This window comes from Engystomops pustulosus, chromosome 11 (genome assembly GCF_040894005.1).
Source record: "Engystomops pustulosus chromosome 11, aEngPut4.maternal, whole genome shotgun sequence".
NCBI lineage: Eukaryota > Metazoa > Chordata > Amphibia > Anura > Leptodactylidae > Engystomops > Engystomops pustulosus.
In genome coordinates this window covers 55,084,234-55,111,731 of record NC_092421.1, presented here as the reverse complement: position 1 = coordinate 55,111,731, position 27,498 = coordinate 55,084,234, and the positions used below count along the sequence as shown (strand labels likewise).

At 42.0% G+C, this 27,498-nt stretch overlaps 2 protein-coding genes across 4 annotated transcripts in view; one reads left to right on the top strand and one right to left on the bottom strand.

The window, feature by feature from the left end:
* Positions 1-9,749, top strand: part of MFSD13A (major facilitator superfamily domain containing 13A) — a 28,730-nt gene extending 18,981 nt beyond the window's left edge. For all 3 annotated transcript variants that reach the window (XM_072131318.1, XM_072131316.1, XM_072131317.1), the window contains exons 4-9: positions 227-676; positions 4,048-4,165; positions 5,314-5,410; positions 6,095-6,266; positions 6,353-6,546; positions 7,265-9,749. In XM_072131318.1, coding sequence (XP_071987419.1) covers positions 227-676; positions 4,048-4,165; positions 5,314-5,410; positions 6,095-6,266; positions 6,353-6,546; positions 7,265-7,518 — 1,285 coding nt within the window. In that variant the 3' untranslated portion in view covers positions 7,519-9,749. The remainder of the gene's footprint in view (positions 1-226; positions 677-4,047; positions 4,166-5,313; positions 5,411-6,094; positions 6,267-6,352; positions 6,547-7,264) is intronic.
* Positions 9,750-9,801: 52 nt separating this feature from the next.
* Positions 9,802-27,376, bottom strand: ACTR1A (actin related protein 1A). Its single transcript, XM_072131319.1, has 11 exons — positions 27,221-27,376; positions 22,742-22,806; positions 22,576-22,651; positions 21,626-21,751; positions 20,946-21,070; positions 17,252-17,468; positions 16,227-16,319; positions 15,609-15,783; positions 15,232-15,293; positions 14,047-14,087; positions 9,802-13,216 (listed from the first exon to the last, which is right to left on the bottom strand). Exons 1-11 carry the CDS (start codon positions 27,266-27,268, stop codon positions 13,114-13,116), a joined length of 1,131 nt encoding a protein of 376 aa, XP_071987420.1. The 5' UTR covers positions 27,269-27,376; the 3' UTR covers positions 9,802-13,113.
* Positions 27,377-27,498: the final 122 nt, after the last annotated feature.

Sequence of the window (27,498 nt, the reverse complement as noted above, 5' to 3'; positions counted from 1 at the left end):
GCTCTGAGTCCAGCTACAATCCTGGAATATAAATGTGTTTTCCCTTCACAGTCCTATTAATAGACATAGTTATGGTTAAATGGATCTCCATGGCCAATGAACAACCCTGTTGGTAGACTCCTTTTTCGTCTTAATGTGTATTGTAAAAGTTTGCACAGATATCAGTCATAAAGTGTGTAGAAGATTTTCACGGGAATGATGGTACTGATCTGTTTTATCTTCATAGGTCCAGTGTAGACATCTCGACCCCTGACGTGGTGCTAAAGAGGCTTGGTGCGTTGAGCAGAAATGGACCACTATTTGCACTTTCCTTCCTGGCGTTCTGGGTGTCCTGGGCTCACCCGGGTTTACAGTTCCTCATCTGCCTGTGTCTGTATGACAGCTTCCTCACCATGGTGGACCTGAACCATAATGCCTTGCTAGCGGACCTTGCAGTCTCGGCGGCAGAGAGGACGAGATTGAACTTTCACTGCTCGCTGTTCAGTGCCATCGGCTCCTTGTCTGTGTTTGCCTCTTACACGGTTTGGAATAAAGAAGACTTTTTCTCCTTTCGGATATTCTGTGTGATCCTAGCAGCCATCTCTGCCCTTGGGTTCACAGTGTCCACATGGCTGCTCAGGCATCGCTTTCAACCTGGAGGAAAATCTGCCGAGAACCAGGATTGCTTGTTACAAGAGTAAGTGCAACCCTGAGCCCCGGGCCGTCGCCAGCACCGGGCATACCTGGGCAAGTGGGGGGGGGGGGGGGGCACATACAACTGTTCATAATGAAGCCATAGGAGGTGATGGGGGGTTTATATAACTATGAGGAGCTGTTTTAGATGATAAATTAGGGAACAAGAGGCTGTTTTGGCTTCTGAATTTTTAAAGCTGCCAAGTTAGTTCGCTGTACAGGGGCCCACTGTGGCTCTGTCACCCAGGGGCCTACTGAAACCTGGAGCCGACCCTGCATGAGCCTAATTGTAAAAGCTGGCTGCCAGTGTTATAGATATAGGAGATAATATATTAGAAAAGGTATTTCTATAGTATAATGTTATGGCTCATTACTACGTCCGACCACTGGGACTTCCCAGCAATATGTCAATTCCGGGTCGCTCCCTGTGCATGAGGTTGTAGAAGGAACCATAAGGTTTTCTGTAGTGGGGTCCCGCTGATCAGTAATTTATGTGTAAAAACTCCACATTTCTACATGTAGCATCCGCTGCAGAAAGATAACCAGAAAACCAGACTGCTGCAGAAAGGCTTAGTTTTGTGGCTTTCCCTCAAGACATTGCAGAGGTTGAAAGGCACGCAAGAATATGCAGCAATTAAAGGGTTGTTATCCCATCTCCTATGGATAAGGGATAACAATCTGCTCAGTGGGTCCAACGGCTTGATCCAGAGTATGGGAATCCCGTTCTCATAAATTGATGGATTGGCAGATTGTGTCCTGCTGCTCCATTCAGTACTAAGCGAGTTTGAGAAACTGCTGAGCACAACACTTACAATTTTCTGCACTCCTGTAGTATTGAATGGAGTGGCAGGATATCTGCTGGATCTGCCACTACATCATTTAGAAGAAGCAGAACCTCAATCTCCTTGAGATCGGCGGGGGTCCCAGCTTTCGCGGGTGATGTAGGTTCCTTATGCACCAAAAAACATGCCATTTGAACCACAGATGGAGTCCTATGGAAATCAATAGGGGTGTGGTATCCTTATACACTTCAGCCCAAATCCATGTGAAATGCTCCAAACAGAGTCCTAGTAGATGTTTATATTGGTGGGCATTGGGATATTGGTGGGCACTGGGCTGCTTAAATCCTTGCATCAATCTAATCCTTATCCAGTGTTGCACATGGTTAGTAAAGTACCACCAACATCCATATCACTTATCCATGTTGATTTAATGCTAATATTATAAAAAGCCTCTATGATGACCTTGCAGGTTGGGAACCTCGATGGCAGCACCCAGCACCACACCCTCAGCTACGTATCAGACGCTTCTTTATTTTTCTTGAGTGCAAAGCAAAATGGATTTTCTTTTGTTTTGTGCTTCTGGTCTGTAACGTACAGAAGATCACACGCTGTTGTTTGCCACAGAGACAGCGATGCTTCAGTGAATGAGCACACAGACATGTAGGACACAAGGTGCCGCACAAAGACATCTCCAGCCCTAGTGGCTCCTGTTTGTTATCTGCTTTTATGTACAGGATAGAAAGAATGGGGCGGTTTCCACAAGAGATTAGGATTATAGTAACAAACATCTAAAACACATGGTAACGTAACAACATGTCCTGCACTTGTCAATGTGCTTGCACTTCACATGAATCATCGCTATTGTATGTCCGTCTCCTGTAAGTGTCTTCTTAAGATCCGCTCCTCTAGGAGTCCTTCTCACCATCAGCGGCATGAAGTAAAGGAGATGATGTGTTTACTTGCACAACATCCAAGGAATTCCTGTACATATCTTTACTCCATAGTAAAAGCCGCCGCACCTTAACTGTTATCTGAACCAAAAACTTGGTGGTAGAAATCTATTTACCGTATATACTCTTGTATAAGCCAAGTTTTTGAGCACAAAAAAGTGCTGAAAACGCCTAACTTGGCTTATACACGAGTCTATAAAGAAAAAGCCCAAACACTGTACTCCCCCCAGCAGGTCTTCTTTCTCCACCTCTGTGTCCCTGCACGCTGCCGCTTGCTGATGTCATGGTGTGTGCCCCGGCAGCGCGCAGGGACACGGAGCCGGAGCATCTCCGGAGATAGAAGACGACCTGCAGGGGTTCGGTAAGGTAAGAACAGTGTATACTGGGGCTGAATGGCTGTATAGTGGGGGCAATGGCTGCAGGCTTTATTCTAGGGGCAGGGGCTGCTGGCTATATATTGAGGGAAGGGGCTACTGCTGTATACTGGGCGCAGGGGCTGGATGGCGATATACTTGGGGGGAAATATGCTGGCAGGCTATATACTGGGGAGGCTGTGACCGATGCATTTCCCATCACTGATGAGAGAAAGTTGATAGATTGTGTTAGATTTCAGCCTTCTCCACACCGTGGGGCCTCGTGGTGCACGCTTCCGCCAAAGCTTATTACTCTCAAACAATGGGGCTCATTTACCAAGGGTCGTACGCTGTACTTTTGTCAGACTGTACATCTTTTTAGGGGATTACACGGCTTGCACAGGTATATAACAATTGTCTGCAGGGGGATTTTGGCGCACGTGATCCTTTTTTGGTGCAGCTGCGCTGGCTTCCATGCGACACAATTTAGGGGATGCGCCATCTGATTGATTCGCACTGAGCGCGGGATTTAACTTTCAAATTGTGTCGCAAGCCCAAACATTTACATGCACCACTAGATGGAGAACTCTGTCAGACCTGAGCAAGTAAGCAACACATGCACGATATCTGGTGCACGATCTTGCTGAACCGCATGAACAGCACAGTGTATTCTCGTCGGACAATGCACCTTCTGTGAACTACAGTGGGAATGTAAGTAAATGTGCCCCAATGTCCTTTGTTCAGTTCTTTGCCTGTGAAGGTTTTACTGGACTGAATCCAGAACTGCTGAACTGGACTCCACATGTTCTGGCTTCAGTCGGGTAAATCCAGCATGGTCATGGAGTGAGTTTGTCAGAATCCATCAGTATCTATTGGTGTAAAGTAGCATCAGGTTGTTGGATTCTTCTTGTGTGCGTCCTAAAAGGAAATACCACAGAAAAAGGTTTGTCATTCCCCTCTCTGTATCAAGAACACGTGCCTGCTCGGCCAATCTGCAGCACCAGAGTATCCTAGAAGATTCTTTTGCCCCCAAAAGCAATACTGTATACTGAGCCCAAATTATTGTGGGGAGTCAGACAAAGGTCCTTGAAAATATTTTATGACTAAATTAGGCTGAATCTGTAGACTCTCAAATACTGGAACAGATAATCTGCATGTTGTATAGTTACGAGGTTTTCTAAATATTTCAGTCAGTGAATCTAAGCTTCTATAACTCCAGTCTAATTCACAATTTACATAAGTGATCTTCTAGGCTGACATTAGGCTATTGCTTTTCCTGTTTTCCCTTAGACTTCACGTCGATGAGCAGCCGCATTCTCAGGAGAAACAGATCACCCTTCTAGAATACCTCAAGCAGCTGTCAAGACACCGCAACTTTCTGTGGTTTGTCTGCATGAACCTGGTACAGGTAGGATAGTCCTACAATCCTGCATTGTCCGGGAAGATCATTTATTATAAATGTGCAAATATGACACACACTAGACACACAGAGGATTATAGAAATGTCTGTGTCATTGATGGTAATAAAACTGTAATGTAACCACAGATGCATTGCAACACTTCTGTTTGTCTTATCTCAGAGAGTGATGATGGCCGTACACATCAGATAGCTGGACGTAAAGGAAATCTGCCATCAAGATAAACCAGGGACAGTACTCATAGATCCAGGCACCATGACTGTGTGGTTATCTTCTTGTATCTATTATCCATGGCCTCCTTCCTTCTAAAATCAACTTGTGTAATTAATTAATATAACAAAAAATTATGCTAATGCACCTGAAGATCTCTAGGGGGGAATTACCTGAGCCCCTCTTTGCTGTAGCTTCACAGGCTGTTACACTGCACAAGGAGCATGTCTCCCCTTCCAACTGTGTAAGATTACAGAAGGCAGAAGATGGGGGAAGTGCTCCTGCACAGAGGGACTCCGGTGACGCTTGGCTCATTAGCATCATTTTAAGTTGATTTTTAGAAGGAAGGTGGCCATGGATAACAAATATGAAAGGATTACCATAGTAACGGTGCCTGGATCTATGAGTAATGGTTTATCATGCTTGATATTGATGGCAGATTTCCTTTTTAAATGGGTTGTACTTACTTTGATGTTCATCCCCCCCCCCCCCCATCTGCAGGATAGAGAACAACAATCTGATAGGAGAGGCTCCAGTGGATCAGGATATTGTCATATTGATTATGGAAAATTTGAAGGTTTTGCGTTCAGAGAATCAAAAAGATACTTCCTGTTTTTGCCTCACAAAAATATTGTTGTGTACAATAAGATCTGATTGTTCCTTGTTATTATTTTGGATATTGGTAATCTTGTATTGCCAGATCAGCTGGTCGCCCTTATATTTGGAATAACAAGGGCAGCAGATACGTGTAATAAGCCCCCTGCTGCAGTGAGTCAGTGTATCCTTAGCGCTGTTACCCGGAGTTGTCTGATGCAGCTGACTACACACTGTATTTCTTATATGCCTGCGTTTTGCTCAGGTGCACCCCGCGTTAATGATTTACCACTAAATGGGAAAAGTTTCTAAGATTCTTATTTTTGTTTTGCAGGTTTTTCATTGTCATTTTAACAGCAATTTCTTCCCCCTCTTCTTGGAGCATTTGTTGTCCGACAGAATTTCTGTTTCTACTGGATCTTTTTTACTTGGTAAGTTTGTACACTCCTGCTGTGTCTGTTATGGTAGTTTCACATTGCCATGATTGATCCCTGAACCTTGGACCAACCACAGTTCTGAGGATGAGACTCGAGCATCATAGGGGTAAATGATACAGGGAGTCCCTGCTTCCTTGAACTTTTGTGGGGAAGCGGGGAATCCTTACATTCTATATCAGTATATGATCCTCTACACTGTGTGGAGTGTCCCATTTCATGGACTAACCAATCTGGGGACTGATCACGCTTGTCTGAAACTGCTCCTACCCTGTATTGGGCAAGTGTCGCCAGCAATGCCCACCTGCTCAGTTTACTTAGATTGTACTAGTGTCTATTATATGTCCATTTTGGACCGTATAAATATACCAGATTATATGTGTTTTTCTATTAGAGATAAGTGTCAAGCACTGATTATCAGCTGCTTATCTCATTCCTTTTATTTTAAAGACCTGTTGGGTCGATTTGGGTCCCTAAACCAACTATGGGTCCTTATGCATTTGTAGTTGCTTTGTTTAATGAGGGCCTGTTGGTGGTTAGTGTCCCAAATCTCTCTGACATGTTCCCTTTAAAGAGCTTTGAAATGGCCCAAAAACTTGCTGTATGGTGTGACTTGACAACCAAAATACATCCATAAACTTGAGTTTCTTTTAATACTGCACTATTGCTTTTTTACTTTAGGTATTTCCTATATTGCTCCACATTTAAACAACATGTATTTCCTGTCTCTGTGTCGGAAGTACGGCGTTTACAGTGTTGTGCGCTGGCTCTTCATTCTCAAGCTGGCTCTCAGTGTGATTATGCTCCTAGCCGGCCCGGACCAGATTTATCTACTATGTATATTTATCGCCAGGTTTGTGTCCTCTACATTTATGTAAATCCTTCTAAATCCACAATATATACGTCCAGCGCCCTCACTGCGTCATCTTCTCATTGCAGCAACCGTGTTTTTACTGAAGGGACTTGTAAATTACTGAACCTGGTGGTCACTGACTTAGTTGATGAAGATTTTGTGCTAAACCGCAGAAAACAGGCGGCCTCCGCGTTAATGTTTGGAATGGTTGCATTGGTAACCAAACCTGGCCAGACCCTGGCGCCTCTCATTGGTACCTGGTTACTTTGCGTGTATACAGGTAAATCAAGAGCGTTGTCCTCTAACAGCTCTAAACAGCACCTCGTGTAACATGTCCGGTTCATAAAAAAATGGTATCCATGTAATTCTGCATTGTGATTTTCCTGTTATTCCTCCTGAAGGTTTATGAATAATTACCAGTTGGGTGGTCTATGTGCAGTGTGATACTGTCCAATCATTGCTGACATTGTCATACTGTAGGGACTTCGCTTTGCTGTGAATTTACGCATACATACTTGCTTAGGAGGTATAACAGGAATATTAAAGGGTTTTCCCAAAAAGAAAAGTAAGGCCCCATCCACGGGATAGGGCCTAACTTGCTGATCATTGGGTTCTCAGTGCTGAGACCCGCACCGATCCCGAAAACGAGGGGTCCATTGGATCCCTCGCCGCTCCTCAGACTAATGGAGCAGACGGCCGCGCATGACCGTTCTGTTCCATTAATCTCTATGCTCAGCGCACAGCAATTTCCATCAGCTCCATAGAGATTAATGGAGCAGAACCACGCGGATCAAGGATTAAACAAGATATGTTTCTGCATCAATGTAGTTGAAGCATCCTTTAGGTATGTTTGGTGCATAAAAACAAATGGTAGTTCCATTAACTGTTATTGTACATTAAAAGGGGAAGTTATACTGTAAATCCCTTCCGATAGCTGTGTGATATATATTATACCATTATCAAGAGAAGATGACTTACCTCTACCTACTTTGTTATAGGTTATGACATCTTCCAGCGAGACGCAATGTATAGTATCAATCCGGAGCCGCAGATGGAGCCCAGCCAGGTCCTGACCTCTACCCTCCGGCAGGGCTGCTTTTATCTCCTGGTCTTTATCCCTATTACCTGTGCTCTGCTCCAGATTGTAACTTGGTCACATTTTACTCTACGCGGAAAGCGTCTCTTGGCCGTGAAGTCATATCGTCAGTCTCAGCCTCAGAATGTCCTTCCCCAGGATGTAAAAAGTATTTAATAGACCGGACAGGAGAAGACGGACCTGATTATTCTACAATCCTCCTATAAGGGTATAATAGGATGGTTATTCTAAAAAGGCACAGGGTGTGAAGTCACAGGACACATATGAGACCTGGTCATCGGGCCCTTAAAGGGATTGTCCTTTTTAAAAACAAAAAAACAATCCTTGGGATAGGAGAGATCAATGTGGCTATTGTGTCTGGTGGTATCCTGGGCCACCACTATAAGCCACACCATTGGTATTTGAAAGCCAAAATCAGAATTGGACCCTATAAAGAGAACATGTATAATGGAAATCTCTGTAACTATTCACTGTTTTTAGCCTACTGGTGGATTTTTGGCTTACAAATACTGACTGTGTGAACGCGCCTTTAAGCGGACCTTGTTCAGTAACTAACATTCCAAACGGGAGTGGTTATAATTTTGTTGTAATTTAAATATTTTGATGTTCCAAATGTATTTTTATACATAAGAGGGGCCAATCTTTGTCCATGCCTTGGAGGCTTTCCATTCCATTATAGAAAAATAATTTAAAGGGACGGTAAACCATAAAATGAAGGGAAGGAAATACTAGAAAGTTTATATATGGATACAGTATGTTGCACATTGCAAGTTATAGCCTTGAAGAAAGTGTCATCTTCTTCAAGATCCCAAATCAACTTTTTTTTTTCTCTTTAAAATTGATGACTTGATGTGATCTGTATTACTTGCTGGCAGGTGATAATTGAAGATGGTCTCAATCCCTGTAGTTTGGAGATCAAGTACACAAGATGCATTATGGTGACCCACCACTTTGATGGTAGGTTTCCTTTGAGATGCATTGACCACACATAAAAATCCATCATTATACACCAGGGACACTTACTCATAGATCCAAACACCGTGACTGTGGTAATCATCTTATATTTGTTATCCAAGTCCTCATTCCTTCTAAAATAAACTTTTTACGTCCATGGATTTACGTCCATTTACAGTTATGAAAAATGGGAGTGGTCTTTTGTAATGTAATGAGTCTCTTACACATGGCCGATGTTACAGGGAGGTTTTACTTACTAACATATACAATGGAAAACCACCTGTGACACCGATCATGTAACTTTAATGTAATTGTCCTATCTTCATTCCCATTTTTTTTAAATATCTGAATAAATTGTGATAAAACTGCAACAATATTTTTAAAAAATTAGGACCTCCGTTTCACTGCCACAAATTCCATAAATAAATATAAATATATGTTGGTTGCCAGTCGAAGCCACTAGGGGGAGCTTTCTGCATACACACTGTACTCAGTAAATTTCATGCAGTAAGCACCACCTAGTGGCTGCTACAGGTAGTCAGTATGTGTAGCAGCCAATAGGTGCCTGGGCCATTTTTAATATTGTGACTTTGGAGATGAATTTCCTAAAAAGTGATGTGTGTATTATGCGACCATAGCTGTAATTGTTATATATATTCTCAGTCTTAAAGGAACACTCCAGTCACAGCTAATTTGTTGATTCATTAAATGATACATAGTGCAAGGCCTGAAGGGAGGAGCATGACTCATTTTCATTGTATTCCTAGACTCGCGCTCCTCCCTTCAGTCCCTGCACAAGTTATAATTCAATTAATCCTTTTTTACTGAAGTTCCTTTAAGACAAAGTAGGGGGGGGGGGGGAGGAGCACACGGGAAAGGTTCAGAGCTGATAATCTATGGCGTACTGCAATGCGAAGGTTAAAATTCATACTAAGGCAACTTTAAAATTTTAACCATGCAGCAAGTTACCATTGCTGCTCTTAGCCCCAAACCAACATTAAAATGAAAACCCTACTAATATACTTCTCTCAGAATATGGACTACGGGTGGTCAGGTGTCAGGCTGTTATTTCGAAGCAGACCTTTTTTTTAAAAACCCAGACAACCCCTTTAAATGTTGAACTGCCGGCTTCAAGCACACAGCGGTATTTGATCCAAAACCTAGAATTGTGCATCTTTATGATTGACTCCTGGTTTTATGAACACTGATGCAGATTGTGAAAGCATCTTCTGACTATTGTGAAGCTTTCTTAAAGGGAAAAATACTTCTATATGAATAGTCTTTTAACCAGTGCAATCCATGATGTGTGCTGGTCCTGCCGTCCCGATTCAGCAGTGTGACTGTCTATACCTCATGTCATCTCAGGACCTGTCCCCTCTGTCACTGCCATCTTCACATATGATTTGCCATAAAATAAAAGTCTATTTTCTTCAGCCCTGGAGTCAGTCTGTTCATCGCTCGCACTACAACTCATCACATGACACATTTTGAATAAGATTCTGTTTTTATTGTAGGATTTTATGTGTTTTGGGCATCACCAGCCGACACCATTTTACTTGTGCACAGTACAGGATTGGGCAAAGAAAAAAAAAATATTTACAAAAAGGTGGAGAGACGTAAAAACGAATGGAAACACTATTCGCCGTCTTGTGATAAAGTACTAAGCGGAGCAGGTGGAGGCAGTTTGGCGTGCGAATTTATATCCCAAGCAGTAATCTTATATAGAACATCCCATGCACCTAGTAATACAAGACCTCCCCAACCAATCTGATATTAAAATCCTGGAGCCCCCAAAATTATTTTAACTCCTGCCTTACCATAAGCCCAGTAACTACTTTATCTGTAGTATATAAAATTTGAAGATCTTATTTCTTCTCTTCTGCTCCCAATGCACTTACATATACACAGATTTATGGGGGAAAAAGTGATATATAGATGTGGTCAGAGCATCAGCCATCAAGATTCAGCTAAAATGTCCTGGTAATTATGGATGACCATGAAGCTTCTAAAATTGTAGACACATACTACAACCCTTAGCCCCTGTGATATAAGGATACACAAGAGCAGCTTTCATGGGAAGTCAATGACTGATACACATGTGACAACTTCTAGAAGAGAATCAATGTCCTGTAACCAATATGGTGTCTTACAAAATCCTATACTGATACATTATAAAATAACCACTTACATAAACAATCCAATCTCTTATGAGCTCTACATTGACTTTTATGATGTCACGTTTTAGTGTCTGGGATATAATAGCAGAGGTTAGGTAATAAATATAAGCAGCTTTAGGTTAGACAAAGAAGGGACTTACACTAATCTTAGTTAGGCCATGACATAATAGTCATGGTGTCGGGCTACTCATCAAGCACAATCTATTGCCGGGGTCTCTCAAATTAGATGCTATGCAATACAAAAACCAAAGTTAGTTTGCTTGAGGGTGTGTCCACACGTTCAGTTTTCAGATGCAGTTTTTGATGCCCAAACCAGGAGTGGAGCGAAAATAGAGGAGGAGCAGCACATGTTAATGATAAGTCCTCACCCATTATGATCCACACCCGCTTTCGGCTTCAAAAACTGCATCTGGAAAACTGAATGTATGGCTGCGTTTACAATACAGATGATAAGAGATTTGCCTAATTACATAGCTTTTAACATTCGCATTTACAAAACACAATGTTAACACACGCATTATGTTAATGGTTGCATTTCGCAAACACAAACATAAAAAGCAATGTAATTCGGCAAATCTCCTCCCCTCAGTCATTAATCTATTAAAAAGTAAGTTGGTTCAATTTGGGGCTTCTGACTACATCGCATCTGCTGTGTGTAATATCACGGCGGTAATGTATGGTTATCACAGATGAATAGAGAATGGAACAGACGCACATGGCTCCCTTCTCACTGTAGTGGTCAGACCAGGTTACTGCAGATCAACTCCTTTTCATGTGAATTGGAGCCAAGATACAGTGACTTGTTTCAGCCACTAAGCTGAGAACAGCGCTGTCTGCTTCCAGCTCCATTCTCTATTTAAGAGATGATCTGTGGTAATGCTTGGTGCAATGCCCCCACCCCATCAATATTTTTAGCCCAAAAATTCCCATTAAAGGGGTTGTCCAGTTACAAGTTATTAGATATTAGTTATTTCCCAGTGGCCACTTCACGTTTGGGGATATAGGGTGGGAACATATGAAGGCAGGCATAATGCAACCACAACACTAGATGTGGCCATACACTGAAAGAAATAAAGCAGTAAGGAGACAGCGGACCCTATACATGCATCATACAGAGGTGTGCCATTATCTTTCTCAGTGGTTCCAACTTTGAGTTTGTAAAGACAAAAGCAACTATTTTAAAGGCAAATGTGGTATGAATTGAGACATTAAAAAAAAAAGACAGAGGCCAAAAATTACAAGTTTAACAAGGTCAATATTGTCTGACAAAAGTGGTATAACTCACTAGGTGCTTCATGGGCAGAAAAAAGTTACATATATAACGAAGACAGGAATAGTGGGTCTTGGATAGTTGTGGGCTTTGTAGTCCCACAACTACTCGAGAATCCAGTGTTGCTTGGAAAAGGGGGTAACATAAGCAATTGGTAGCAGTTCACACCAGTCTATAGGCAGTGTCTGGGTTGCAGCTCTGTGAGATTGCAATATCACACACAACCCCATTTCGGAAATAATTACATTTTAATCATCTTGTACAACCCCTTTAAAGAGGACCTGTTACCTCTCCCAATTTGTTTTTAGAATATTCTGTGTTATCCATTTTCATACCTCTATAGGAAAAGATGCCTCACAGCAGTTATATTAGTGGGGTTTTCTAAAGCATATAGGCAGATTTTTCACAGAACAGGGGATAACAAGCTGAATGTTCGACTGTTGGAACCCCCACCACCACCACCACCATTCTCCAGAATGGGGATCACATTCTCACCAATGTGGAGCAGCAGGACGAGTATGAGCATAGCTGCTCCATTCACTGTCTTTGGAAACAGAAGGAGATTGCCGTGTGGAGTGTTGGGGGTCCCAGTAGTCAGACCCCCACAATCAGCTATTTATCCTCTAGAATTGGGATAATTGATATATTGAGGATAACCCCTTTAACGTAAACAAGTATTTACTATAATAGATATATCAAGAGAGGTAACAGGACCTCTTGAAGAACCAATAACAAAAATAAACAAGTGAAGCTACACTTTCCCAAATCTCTTCCAATGTAACCTACACTGACCTGCAGACAGGCTTAGGGACAAGGATACTCTAGGACAAAGACAAAGTGCAGATGTCTAACTATATAACTATACTGATCTTTTATTACATGCAATAGAAACATTTTCCAAAATCCATGTAGTTTAAATGAAATTTGACAGGTTAGGTTTTTCTTTTTTGTAAAGTCAAGTAAAATGCAATTTCTTGATGCCTGTGCGGCAGTATAGTGTAAGTGCGGGGTGACCTGATCCACTGCAAAAATGGACCCTTTGACTTAGTTTAGATCTTACATATGGTTATCTGTTACGGGTAAAATATTTTTTTTTTTGCGACCTTTCCCTGGCGCAGCGCAATAGACATAAATAGGAATGGGATAAAGGCTTTCCTCTCCTTGGAGCTCTCTGCCGGTCTTTACAATGTCAGATCTTTTACCTTTGTAGGACCACTTCTTGGCATGCTGGAGAGCGCATACAGACACATACACACACACCCACCAGTCACCTCCCGACCACACTCTCATACTCAATAAGCGAGTTTTAAACTGAAGTGGACAGATAAAGTGTATTGGTCTTCCCGGACGTTAGAAGGTTTTCCTCTGGATAGCTCTGGGGCCATCTTCTTCATATTCCTTCTTTGAGACCCACATTTTCTTGAAGGTGTCCAGAGAGGCCAAAATAGATCCACTGCAAAAAGGAAATGAAGAAGAATTCTATGAATATGATCATTGCTGATTGTAAAGTGTTATATATGGCCTGTCACATGTAGCACCCCCAGATGAAGCTCCAAATGAAAGGAATTGTACTGTTTTTGCCAGCGCTGTTGTTGTACATCCCTCCATTACAGTGTATTTTATATACATATCTTGTTTTTAAATAATTTAATAGAACTTTTTTTAATTAACTTGTGGTCATAGGCTGACTTTATGTAGGTTGTATATTAATAGCTAGTCATGAAGTCTCATATTATGGAGTATGATGAACTCGGTTTTGGAGTTGTTCCAGTTATGTTTATAACATGTAGCACATACACTGCAGAGTGTATTACAATATCAGTAAGGCTACCTTCACACAAACAACAGACCCATAAGGGCCGCAAACTTGAATATGGTCATCCGATCAGTGCCATGCAGGTATAACCCAAAACATATACCCAGCATCTGCTGTCATAAGTCAGGAGGGCACCCATACACATTAGGAGATTGGATGACCCTGACTTAAGGTGTGTGTACAGCTTCAGACTGTTCAATCTGATTTTACTACTCACAATACTTAAAGGGGTTCTCCGGAGGTGGAAAAACATGGCTGCTTTCTTCCAAAAACAGCGCCTCTCCTGACCATGGGTAGTGCATGGTATTGCAACTAAGCTCCATTCATTTCTATACAGCTGAGCTGCAATACTGGCACAAACCATGGTCAGGTGTGGCGCTGTTTTTGAAAGAAAGCAGCCATGTTTTTCCACCTCTGGAGAACCCCTTTAAGATACTATTGCAACTGAATGATTTAGGCCTTCTTACCCAATCCATGTGGAGTATAATCGTTCTTGAGGAGCAGATATCTAAAAATTAAGATAAAAGTTAGAAATAAATATGGGAAATAAATATCCCAATAATATATTACTACAACCCCTTTCTATATGGAAGCCAGCGAGGGGCACTGGCTTTTACTTAGTTTTTGACTGCTCTATTTACCAATCATATATTTGCATTCTGGCAGAAAGGGAAATGTACCTTCTCACAACTCCTAATAACCTAGCCGAGGACTACAAGGGGCCATTATTGATAGGTGTCTCTGAGGTGCCTGGCCTCAGTGATGTGAGCTGGTTGATGTCTGGTTAGAACCCTTAGGGTGATGCCATACATGGCGTTCTGAACCAGTTTTTGGTCAGTTTTTTAAGCAGTTCGTCCAGAAACGCATGCATTTTTTGAAAACGCATCCGTTTTTGACCAGTTTTGATTAAGATAATTGGTAAAACCTGTCAAAAACGCATGCGTTTAACGGACTGCTTAAGGTGAGCTGGGTGGTGATGTGATTTTGCAGTCTGGGAGTCTGCTATACGGCAGGCAGACCTGTACAGCCAAGGATCAGCAATGGTGACATTGACTGCTCATGCTGGCGGATGGATACACAACCTAGCAAAGGACTGGTTCAAGCCACTTTATATGGACTATTTTTTTTTGTTATATGCTGAAGCAAGCAATTATGTTCTGTTCAACTGTTTTGGAAAGAAATAAAACAGTTACCCGGACTGTTACTGAAGTTTTCCATTTTAGGTGATCCCTTACAATGAAACTCATAGGGGAAGATTTATCATACGCCAACGCTCCATGTACAGGCGTATGATGAAGTCCCTCTGGCCTCCTGATGTATCTGGTGGGGTGGCCACTCAAGCATATAAATCTATGCCAGGCCCTGTCTGGTGTAGATTTGCACTACCGAAGCAACCATTCAGCATGAATGCCTTCCACCAGGCCACTACCCCACCAGCAGTGACCCCTTCACGTGGCATAAAAGAGGAAAATAATCACAATGTCTGGGGGTTAACAAAGATCATATTGTATTTCTAATATTGGGAGGACAGATGACCCATCTACTATATGGATGCGATACGCAAATATTCATATGCATCATAGATATAAGAGAATATAATGAAAAGCATAACACTATAAAATATATAAGTAAAGAGATAAACCACAAGTTACCCTTATTTTTACGTCTTTTGGTGCTAATTTTTTCACTTCACTTAGGAGCCGATCCCCAAAACCTGAAAAATAAAATGTAATATTCAGAATTTGGTGAAAGAATTAGAGTAAAAACCTGGAATAAAAATCCAGTTTCCTTCATCTTTACAGAGTGCAAGAAAAGTTATTTTGTTGTATTCCAAGGGGTTTCCCCATCTTATGGTTTTATAGCATATCCACAAGACCAGCATCTCAGAAGACCAGCACCTGTCACATACAGGGGGTCAAAGACCACTGTCCCATCACATTTATAAGACATAGAGCAGATATGCTATAAAACGTACAAGATATGAAAGTCCCTTTTAACATGTGTAGGATTGCATTTTGGATTTGCCCACCTTTAAATAAAGTGGATCCACCAGACAGCACAATGTTGGAGAATAAGGTTCGCCTCAGGTCCATGTCTGACTTCTGAATGGCGAACACTAAGACCTCGTGGATTCCTTCACATTCTTCCCCAATTAGATCTGGTCGGAAGAGGAGCTCGGGGGCTCGGAATCGGGCCGGACCAATCTACAAAAAGACAAAAATAAAATCATTTGGGGTGGAAATAGAAACAGCTAGACTTCATACCACACCCAGATATTACACAACATGAGTCATTCACAAGTCACACTGCAGCTCTAACAGGCGACCATGTAACTAGGTTAAAGACAATCCACTTCCACCAGTTTCTAATATGCACTGAAACCATTTGTTGGGCTACTGTTCTGACTACCTGAATCCAAGCTGCTGCAGAACTGTATGAGAACAACAACACAGATGCTAAAAGCGTCATGTACACAGTATTGCAGTCACACCCAGGCCTGCAGCTACTTGTCACCACATCATCAGACATGACATGACTGTGGTAGTTTTATAGCTCCTACAGACGCAACCTCTGTTCACACCCATCAGTATCTGAATTCATAAGACTTGCTCTAAAACAAGTACTGCAGGAAGAATGATGCACATACCTCAATTGTGCTTCCATCAGGTAAGTAATACTGAGCCTTCTCCGTCTCCAGTGTCTCATCCTTTTGTGGATTTATGGACAGGTAGCAAGCACGCTGCAAGTTATTGAAAGAAAGATTAAAAAACAATAATATTACAAAATCATACATTCAAATGTCCCGGGTAATAAAGGGTCATCTGCTGTGAGGACGACTGAAGTGGCTATGTGTGTGCATATGTTCACTTTTTGATCAATTTTTTTCTATCATAATGTATCTAAATAGTAAAGAAACTTCACTGAACGTCTTTATAAAAGTCTTGATAAAATGCACCTAGCTTATGGTCCCCGGAGAGGTCCATTGTGCACAAAAAAAGACAGCAACCAATGTACTTCCCAAAAGCTGTTTGTTTGATGCACAAAGCCCAGGATCCTAGTGTGCAGGATCCACAGTCCCAAGACAAAAAAAAAAAAGAGAGAAAGCCACAGCATCCAATATGACAAATAAAGGTTAAACCTTTATTCACACAGGCATTGAAAAAACTGCAACGTTTCTATTCACCATGAATCTTTGTCAAGATTCATGGTGAATCGAAACGTTGCAGTTCTAATAGACATTAGAAACGTTGCTGTTCTAATGCATTTCAAAACAAAATGAAAATGCAACCAAAACGCAACATGTGAATGCAGCCTAACAGAAAGTCAAGTGGGCCTTATCAATCATATATACTGTGAGTGTGTAAAAAAATCTTTGATCCAAGACTGCATTCCCTGCTATGCTTTTTTTGGAAAAAGAGGCCCAGTGATTGCTCTCCCTATGGAATAATCAGAAGTCAGGGGATATTTTGACAAGTAGCTGATATTCTAGGCTGTGCCAAGATATGACTATAAAACCAATATACCATAAAAGCCAGGATGGCTCATTAAACAATGTACCACATAAGACGTGCCACGTGCAGGCGGTTGTCAGCCTCCCTGTCCTGTAGACCACAGGGTTCAGAGGGTCTCTGATGTTGTGTAATGTGGGACTATACAGAACACAGTACAAACCTCTTTAATAGTTTTGACAATTTCAAACTCGGCAGAAGTATGGAAGTCATAGCCCTCCTTCCGTAGATAAAGGCGGAGGAAGCGGGAGACGTCTCGACCAGCAATGTCAATCCTCATGATTGAGTGAGGCATAGCAAAGCCTTCATAGATAGGGACAGCGTGTGTTACTCCATCCCCAGAGTCCAGCACTACTCCTGTTGTCCTTCCTGTAGCGTACCTGAAATCAAAGTAGCCAAATCTAAGAAACTACAAACTTGAACTGCTATTATTTTAACCCCTTAATGACCAGGGCCATTTTTTGTTTTTTGCATTTCCATTTTTCACTTCCCACCTTCAAAAATCTATAACTTTCTATGTAAAGAGCTGTATGAGGGCTGGTTTTCTGTGTAACAAAAAATTCCAAAATTCAGTGAAATTGGTAAAAAAAAAAAAAAAAACAAACCAACATTTGTACCATTTTCTTGTGGGCTTGTTGTTTTACACTTTTGGGCACTATTTTTCATTACAGGGTTATACGCCAGGAATAACTTGTTATATTTTGATAGATCAGACATTTTGGGAATATCTTGTTTATGATAGTTACGGTAATTTTTATTTCGGTTCTAGGTGAAAAATCGTGATTCGAATTGTTTTTTTTTTTTAAATTCATTTTGAACTTTTTTTTTTCTTTTTACTATTTTTCACCCCAGGGTACTTTAACCCCAAGTTCGTGGGGAGCTACAATCTAAACTTTTCCAGAGGCAATCAAAAGGTTAACTCCCGCAATTAGTGCTAGCACCGATCGGGGGCATTACCAGTGGGTGTTTGCAATATGCAGCAAACATGAACCTTGTATGAGCCCTCTCCCTACACCCGCAGCCGACATTTGAAGTCCTAATATGTCACAATGGTATGGGGTTCATACAATATACTGTTGCAAACAGTAGTTTTAGACATTGAAGCATGGGCCCAATAAACTGCTATCATAGGGTTTAGGGTTCCAAATCTTTACACCTAAATAAACTTACTGTGTTCCCAATTTTCAGAAGGGGAAAAGGAGAAGGGGGTCTGCTGACTTGAGTCTGCTCCAGAACCTTGGCGCGTGCCCACCGTGCATAGTGAAGGCAAAGTTATTACATGTTGTTTCACCAAGAAGGTTCCGAACATTGGACACATGCGCAGTGAAGCAAAGTCCTACTGAACCCAACCTCATTATGCACAGTGCTCATATGCTGGGGATCAAAGCAGCCTCAGATAACCAGACCCCTGGAGGCCCCCTGTGCACATCAACAGGTTTGTCATCTTTTATGGGACCTTAAAAAAGGTATTCCCATTACAGCAAAATAATTATATTATTTATGTTATAAATAGTTATACAATTTTCCAATATACTTTCTGTATCAATTCCTAACGGTTTTCTAGATCTCCACTTGCTGTCATTTTATAGAAAGCTCCCATGTTTACTACCAGTGGACAGAAATCTGACCCTGGTCACACAGGTGCACGGCTCGTTATATCACACAGCTCTGATTACACTCTATTACACTAACGAGCCGCGCACCTGTGTGACTGGTAGTAAACATGGGAGCTTTCTATAGAATGACAGCAAGCAGAGATCTAGAAAACCATGAGAGATTGATACAGAAAGTATATTGGAAAATTGTATTACTTTTTATCATAAAAACTATAAACATTCATTTGCAGAAATGAGAAATCATTATTTTATAGGCACCCAAGTTCATACAATAAAGCAAACTGCATGCAGATGAATAGAAATTATTAATTTGCTTATGGTTTGCACATTTAGAAATTGTTCTATTCAATTGTCACAAGCAACATAAAAAAAAAAATCTGTCTTCCTGATCCAAAAAACAGTCAGTGGATCACTCTAGTCTTATTCATTTATCACTATGCAATGCCAGCTTATAGATGTTTTCAATGAGCACACAATTGATGGGGATTAAAGGAAACCTACCATCACACATCTACCTAATAATTTGCATATTTGTATAATAAAAGATTTTTTAATATGTGGGGGCACTAAAGGATTAGGTAAAAAAAAAAAAAAAAAAAAAAAAGATTGGGTTGCGGTACAATAGATGAACCTGCCATCGGATCTACCTTATAAAGGTAGATCTGTGATGGTAGGTTTCCTTGAAATCATCTACACTGGAAAAGCTGTAGTAACCTGTAAAAGTAACTACACCTTAAGGCTGGATTCACACAAACGTATGCCCACAGGGCCGTCTGGCATGATGGAGATGAGCTGGGTTGACCCCTCCCCTATCCATAGAGATGCACGGCGTACAACTGTGTACACGGGGAAAGATAGAACATGTCCTATCTTTTTTAGGTTTGTGGCACTGTATAGCTTCATGCGGCCATTGCCGTCTATGGGGGACATATGTATGTCCGCAAGTTTGCAGCCATATAACATCCCCCATGCGGTTGTGTGACTTTGATCTTAGAAGTTCTTGCAGAAGTGCATAGAGCAGGTGAAAATAGTAAACTTTGTAATATACGTCATTAAGTAAAGCAGCTTCTCTAAGTCTTTTTTCTGCTCCTTCTTTCTCCTGTAGTGAGCAGTCTATTTGAAGTCCCATACACAGTAAAGAGATAAGGATGGAAAGTTTAACTCTTTCAGTACCTATAGATTATCCTGGATGATTCAGCTCTGTAAGGAAATCAACTCTTCACAGATAGATAATATTATTCAGGGACTATCATCAAAATCAAGCATGATAAACCAGGAACACTTACTCATAGACCCACACACCATGACTGTGGTAATCTTCTTATATTTGTTATCCCTGACCTCCTTCCTTCTAAGATCAACTTTTAAAATTATGCTAATGAGTATGAGGGGCTACTGTAGACCCTCTGATCAGGCTTAACAGACTATTACACTGTCTTACCCTCTCCCCTGCTTTGCAGTGAGCAGGAGGTGCTTACTGTAAAAGTACCGAGAAAGCAGGGGGGTTGGTGAGACAGTGTAACAACCTGTAAAGCCAGATCACAGAGGAGCTAGGGTAGCCCCTTGAGCACATTAGCATAAGTTGATTTTAGACGGAAAAAGGTCATGGATAAGCGTCCCTGATTTATCATGCTCGATTTTGGGAAAAGAAGGACACAGGAGCATTTTTTAGATAATAAATTATGTATCAAAATTTACTATTATCTGCAATGTCAAGTCGTAAACTTTTATTAGGTTAGTTTTACATCATCTAATAAGTAGAGGTTTTGCAGTGTAAATTATGTGGATTTCGTACAAAAACAGAGGATGGGCTCCCCCAAGATCGAATATTGATGGTCTATCCTAAAGATCAGTCATCAGTAGTGTACTAATCTATGTATTCTGCATGATACAATACAGCAGCGATGGATACACTTGGTTCTATCAAAAGTTAAAGGAGGAATTGTATAAAGATTACCTGCTAGAGCGCTGAGGGGAGAAATATTGTGGTACAATGGTGCAACTTACATTTGGGCGTTACCTTGTGTAAAGCAGCATTGCTTAGACATCAGGTTCTGCTGTAGTGTTTACACCCGTTAACTACTGTTTTATCAGAGATTAAATGTGACACAAAACGACCTAACAAAGTGCTAATACCATCTCATATCACAGGCCAAATCTGTTTACTTGTAGGTCATATTTCTCACCATTATGCACGGTTATATTCTTATTTATATACTGGGGTGTGTGGAAGTCACTTACAGGCTGAGTACGGCTTGCATGGAGATGAACAGAGCTGGAACGTTAAACGTCTCAAAGAAGACTTCAGCCGCACGTTCACGGTTTTTCCGTGGGTTCAAGGGGGCTTCTGTTAGCAGAACTGGATGCTGCAGAAATTAGAAACAATTAGCATAATTGTGAAAAGTTCACCTCTATTTCACCTCTTGCCCATTGTGTGCACATCCATGAAAACTTATGCGGCCCCACAGCTTTACACTCAATGTAGAAATATCTTGCGCGCCAAACTTTTTATTCTGGCACAGCTTTCCTATAAGCAATGCCCTGGAAACAGCGCCAATTGCAGTTTATACAGCGCCAATTACAGTGTATGCAGCGCCAATTACAGTGTATAAGCCAGATATTTAAGATAAAAGGCGAGTCACCAGTAATAACCTATAACTATTTAAATGGTTGGCCACTATCAGAAATCTATCTTTACTGGGGTCACTCATATAGTACTTGCACTGGTAAAAATTCTGTAAAGCTGCCGCCAGCAGGAATCAGGACTTCCTCTCACAGAGTGTCGTCCTGCTTCCAGTGGCTTTGCAGAAACTTTACCAGGGTAAGTACTATAAAGGTTTTTTTTTTTTTTTTTTTTTTTAACTTACCCACTTAAAACATTATAAGGGTAAGTTTATCATAACAACTTTGGGTCCTCTTACCTCTTCAGAAAATGTCTGCAGCTGGTCCTTCGAGTAGACGTACTGCCAGATACGTTCCATGTCATTCCAGTCCTTAACAATCCCATGTTCCATAGGATATCGAATTGACAGGAGTCCCCTGTGTTCCTAATGAGTAAAAATAAAAAAGGAATCCCATTATTCACATGCTGTTACACTGTGCAAGAGCACTTCTCCCCTTCCCTCTGCCTGATGTAATCTCACTGAAGCAGAGGAAGTGCTGAGAGAGCAGAGGGGAGGGCGAGACAATGAAACAACCTGTAAAAAGCTACAGCACAGAGGGGCTCTGGTAATAGCGCCCCTCCCCACCCTTCCCAAGAGCCTTGCAAACTCATTAGCAGTAAAGTCGAGTTTAGAAGAAGGAGACCATGGATAACAAATATAAGATTACCACAGTCACAGTGCCTGGATCCAAGTTTCCCTGGTTTATTATGCTTGATATTGATGGTAGATTTTCTTTAATGATAGAATTTGTACTGCTCCAAACCCTTATATACAAATATTAGCTAGTAAATTCACTTTAAAGGGGTTTTTAGTAAGGATCAGAATACTAATGGCCTATTGTTAGGATATGTCCTCAGCAACCAAGTGCGGTGGCATTGGGTGGGGCAGGGGCTGACTGAAACAAAGGTGAATTACTTTGCACTCCCATTAAATAATGGCGTACGGGAAAATTGAACACGTCTGCAGCTGGTCTTTTGAGTAGATGTACTGCCAGATACGTTCCATGTCATTCCAGTCCTTAACAATCCCATGTTCCAATGATAGATCCAGCCAATTCAATCACTTTATTGTGTCAATACAGAGAGTTGTCCCCAACAACTTTCTACTGATTATCTAAATCAGGAATACTGTGATCTAAGAAAACCCCATTCCCTTATTCTCTGGAAAACATGTAGCTATAGACAGTCAAACATTTTGGGATGTCTTACCTCTGCTTTTGGTCCAATAAACAAATCTCCTTCCAATGCACCAGCCATGACTCGGATGTGCTTGGGTCGGCCCACACTGAGGGAAAATACAAATTTGTGTCAAACATATACAAACTGAAGAGATATATTTTACCAAACTGGTAAAAAAAAAAAAAAAAGTACTTACTAGTTTGGAAAACAATATTTTGGGATCTGATCACCGGCAAATCCAGCTTTTATCACTCCAGAGCCCTAAACAGAAAAAGTTAGATGGATTTTTAATCAGACATAACCCTGGTAGGAACTGTATAAAATGTACTTATTACATACATTTAGTAACCTAAGTACTAGTCTACACTGTGTGAATGGCATTAAGACTACTGGCTCACATATAACCACCTGTATCTGTACAGTAGCGATACAGAACTCACATTATACTAACGTATTTGCCTATAATAGGTTCACACAGATCTGGGGGGGTCCAGTAGATGCGGTGAGCATATAGACTGTGGTTCAGTAAAGGGAGATTGCCACGTAAAAGCAGCCATACTGGTATCGGTCCCAGATTTTGACAAACTGGGTCAATAGATCTACAGTTTTATTTCTATTTACTATATGTCCAGACATATGTGTTACTGGAATATGGGAGCAAAAAAGGAATATTTAAAAAAAAAAAAAAAAAAAAAAAAGAACCCAAAAAAACGGTTTGTCTCTGGGAAACTAACATGGTATTATAAGGCCCTATTCATTCTGTTGTTATACTGCCAAATGCAGATACATAGGAAGACAAACATCAAGTGATAGACCCCATTACCTTATAATGGGAACCATTGTATCACTGTGTCAGGAAGAAATACCCTGCACCAGAGGTCGCACTAATGATTTTCCATAAGGGCAAGAATATTCCTCTTACCGTTTTTGAGTATTTTTAGCCGAGAAAAAGTATGAAATCTTCAGTAATACAAATATATAACTCATAGCAGTATATGATACTGTATATTATATATGACAATTTATACAAGAACATTATTACAGCCAGTGTTCTCCGTGCCTAATTAGCAAATTGAAACAATTGTAGTAATTTTGCATTAAACAAGGTGTCTACAATCTTTTTTTTTTTTTTTTGTCTCCTCAGAAACTTCAACCTACAGAATATGGGAACATTTACACAAACGTGTGATCAAAACGCTGAAGAGGAGGAGGGCGAGTACAACACTAACACAGCAAAATATAAGGCATGACCTATATTTCGTTGTGCACGGTCATGGTGCAGTGAGACAACGTGTGCTCAACGCACCAGGGCTGGGCGCCATAGGCTTCAAAGGGGACCGATATCCATCTGCATATGGTATGGCTGGATATCGGTCCCCATTAGGTTTGTGGGGATGAACCCCATGGCTGACAACCATAGATATCCCACCACTGACCAGACTATGACGAATTTTTCCGACCTACCAACACCATGGCTGACACTGCGACCTGCCTACTCTAGACACGACTATGGCTGGCATCCACTGACCCTATTAAATCAGACTAAGGCCGTCGCTGCAGACCCCAGATGGTTACAGTGTTGGATGAAGTTGGAGTCCATTTTACTATAAGTATAGAAGCCAAGCTTTCTTGTTATCTAGCACTGCTGGACTGCAGCATCAGGATGTAAAACACTTAGCAAGTTGTTCCCAGAGAAAAGCCCGATTTTGAAAGTTCAACCAAAATTCCTCTGGAAATTGTTAGAGATGTTGCCCGTATGGTGACTGCATTGCCCCCCACTCAGGTCAGAGTAGAGAAGCTGTTCTCTAGCATTAACCTAATTAAGTCAGACTTGAGGTCATGTATGAAGGAGCATCTGATGGAGGCAATGCTGTTTATAAGAACAAATTCATAGTTCTTTACATTTTTGCTAAAAACATGACAAAAAAAGAATACATATGGCATCGTCCCTACATGTAGCTCACCCTTTTGATGTTACAGGATTCCTCTTCACATGACTATATTGTGCTGTCAGTGTAGCAGCCCGGACCTACTGAAGCCTGCTCTGCGTTTCCACCCACCGGGATTTATCAGCAGAGAGTCAGGTGGCAGGGGCACTATCATACACTGGTGCACTTAGTGCCAGCTTATACTAAATGTGCCCCATACACATTTGAACTTCTCAGTGCATCCCCAAAGCAAAAGGGTCACGTGTGATACATTTGTGGCCCGGAACCCTTCTTAAATACCTGTGCAAGCAGTTTGCACTAGAAAGAATGTGCAAAGTTGGACAGAAAACTGGCGCAAGGTCCTTAGGCTATATTCACACTGCCGTTGCCCGCCCGTACCGTACCGTAGCGGGCAACGGCAGTGTACGGGGAGAGGAGGAGGAGGTGAGCGCAGCTCACCCCCGCCCCTCTCCATAGCAACCTATAGCGCACGGCCCCGTATTACGGGAAAAGATAGGACATGTCCTATCTTTTTCCCGGGTACGGAACGGTACGGTGCCGCACGTGTGCTGCACCGTACCGCTCCCGTAGGGTGCCGTGCACTCATAGGAGTGTATGGGGGACGTATATCGGCCGTATATACGTCGGCCGTATATACGTCCCCCATACGTTCGTGTGAATGTAGCCTTAGTAAAAGTGCCCCAATAACTGAAGCTTGACAAATGGTAAATATTCTATACATATAAATCTATTGGGAACAGAAGGTACAAGGAAGGCCAGCTCATGAAGCTGCAAGGGAGAGATTTATGAACTACAGATTTTTCGTTTTTTCAGTGTGTAGGAGATAAATCCCATATACTACACTTCTGCTGTAGTACAATTACAATATACATGTATCATGTTAACGGAAAGCCCCTTGAAATACCAGTATCATGGTCATAAATACGGACATAACCGTTGCTCATGCGAAAGGAGTTTAAGTGGGTTTTCCAAACACCAACATGTAACCCATATCCACAAGATGGGGAATAGGTGCCAGTCTTTAGTCTCTGAGACCCTTTTGTTTATGGACAGTAGGCGCATGTGCCCGCTGCTCCAGTCACGTCTGTGGTGCAGGGCAGTAAACAACTATGTCCTGTCCCATAGGTGCAAATGTTTTATGCATCTGGCAAGCGTGCCCAAGCGTGCCCACCTTTCCACAAATCCCTAATAACAAATCCCTACATAACATTCACGAGTCGCCTCAGTTATTCCTACTGGAAACAGGCAGGATTTACTTTTATTGATTACTGAGGCAAAATATAAAAATGGTGCGTGTGTGGAGATACGTGAACCCCGCTTTGTGCCATGTTGTAGCCTCAGGTGCCATGACATGTCTATGTGTACACCTGTAATGATTGGGGGCGACACGTTACATGCACAACTATGTCCTGTCCTATAGGTGCAAATGCTTTATGTATCTGGGCATGGATGGAGCGGTGCCAAGCGTGCGCACCACTGCTCAAGTCATCAACTTCTGTCCTATATGTGCAAATAGTATATTCGAGTATAAGGGTCTTGTATAGTGGCGAATGGAGCACTGCCAAATGTGTCCACTGCTGCTCTAGTCATCAACTTCTGTCCTATACGTGTAAGTGGTATATTCGAGTATAAGGGTGGTGTCACTCGTTAGCGTTTTGAACCCATTTTTAATCAGTCCATTAAAAACGCATTCAGTTTTTACCGTTTTGTTCCTTTTTACAAATTTTCTTAATTAAGCATGCGTTTTTTTTGTTTTGTTTTTTTTTACAGACTGCTTACAAACGGGTTCAAAATGCTAACGTGTGACACCACCCTAAGGGTCTTGTATAGTAAAAATGGAGCACTGCCAAATGTGACCACTGCTGCTCCAGTCATGCAGGGTCTGAGGAAACCCCATTTCTGTGTTTGCTGATGGGTGCCCTGCTGTTGGACCACTCATTAATTCCTCTGAGGTAAAATATAAAAATGGTGTGCATCTGGAGATAAGTTAACCCTGCTTTGTGCCATGTTGTAGCCTCAGGTGCCAGGACACGTCTATGTGTACACCTGTAATGATTGGGGATGTCACGTTACATGCAAACATATGACAGGGCTGTAGGAGAAATCAAATCACTGCCACAATGCAATGTATGATTTCATCCAATAATCAACCAAACCCAGCAGCCACATAACGGGCCCGGCCTATTTCCTTCAGTCATCCTCATCCCTCCACACCCTGACTTATCTCCTCCCAGGCACAAATCTGACCAATCACAGACAGCGTCACTGATGTCAGACACAGCCCTAGCCAATTAAAACTGCTGGCACAACTAGCTGACATCATCCAGTTCCGCCCCATATACTCAGTGTGATTGACAACACTCGCGTCCAATGGGATAGCACGAAAATACAATCTGCCACGCCTCTCTGGTACCTTAGGCGTGCTCTGTCGCAGCAGCAGGTTAGGTTGAGCAGTCACAGACTCCTCAGCCCTAAACACCCGCCCGATGTAATAAGCGTAAATATACACGAGGCAGCGGGGAAACGCGCGGTGATTGCCCGCTCCCTGCTGCCCCACCCGGCCACTCACAGTCACTGCAGCTCTGTCACTATGACTGACAGGAGGGGCGCGGTTGAAATGACAAAGGGAAAATGAATCCCTGCAGAGTCCGGTCCCAATCACCAGTATAGAACCCCGCTTGCTGCACCGTACAATGACGCCGCACCGGGGCTGGATCGCTACTCACATTATCAATCACCACGGGCTGGTTAGCGATCACATCGTACGACTCCATGGCGGCTTCCTCCTGCTCAGGAGCTGACGGGCCGGCTCTAGCTGCTTCTGCGCCTGCGCAGATAACGAATTGACGGGACGGCGCTCCGAGTACAGTGCGCGTGCGTATTCTCCAGTGTACTGGAACGCATGCGCCGATTCGGCTTGTAGTGGGAGGCGGGGTATGCATTTGATCACGCCTCCTTCTTTGTACTAATGGTGGTGGCAAGGGGTAGAAATTGGGGCTGGGTA

What these genes read in the sequence shown, in the direction of transcription:
- ACTR1A (XM_072131319.1), bottom strand. Translation starts at nt 27,268, where the DNA reads ATGGAGTCGTACGATGTGATCGCTAACCAGCCCGTGGTGATTGATAAT. An exon ending in AAATATTGTTTTCCAAACTA is followed by an intron (nt 22,652 to 22,741) that starts GTAAGTACTTTT and finishes ATTTTCCCTCAG; the next exon opens with TGTGGGCCGACCCAAGCACA. An exon ending in TGCAGACATTTTCTGAAGAG is followed by an intron (nt 21,071 to 21,625) that starts GTAAGAGGACCC and finishes TAATTTCTGCAG; the next exon opens with CATCCAGTTCTGCTAACAGA.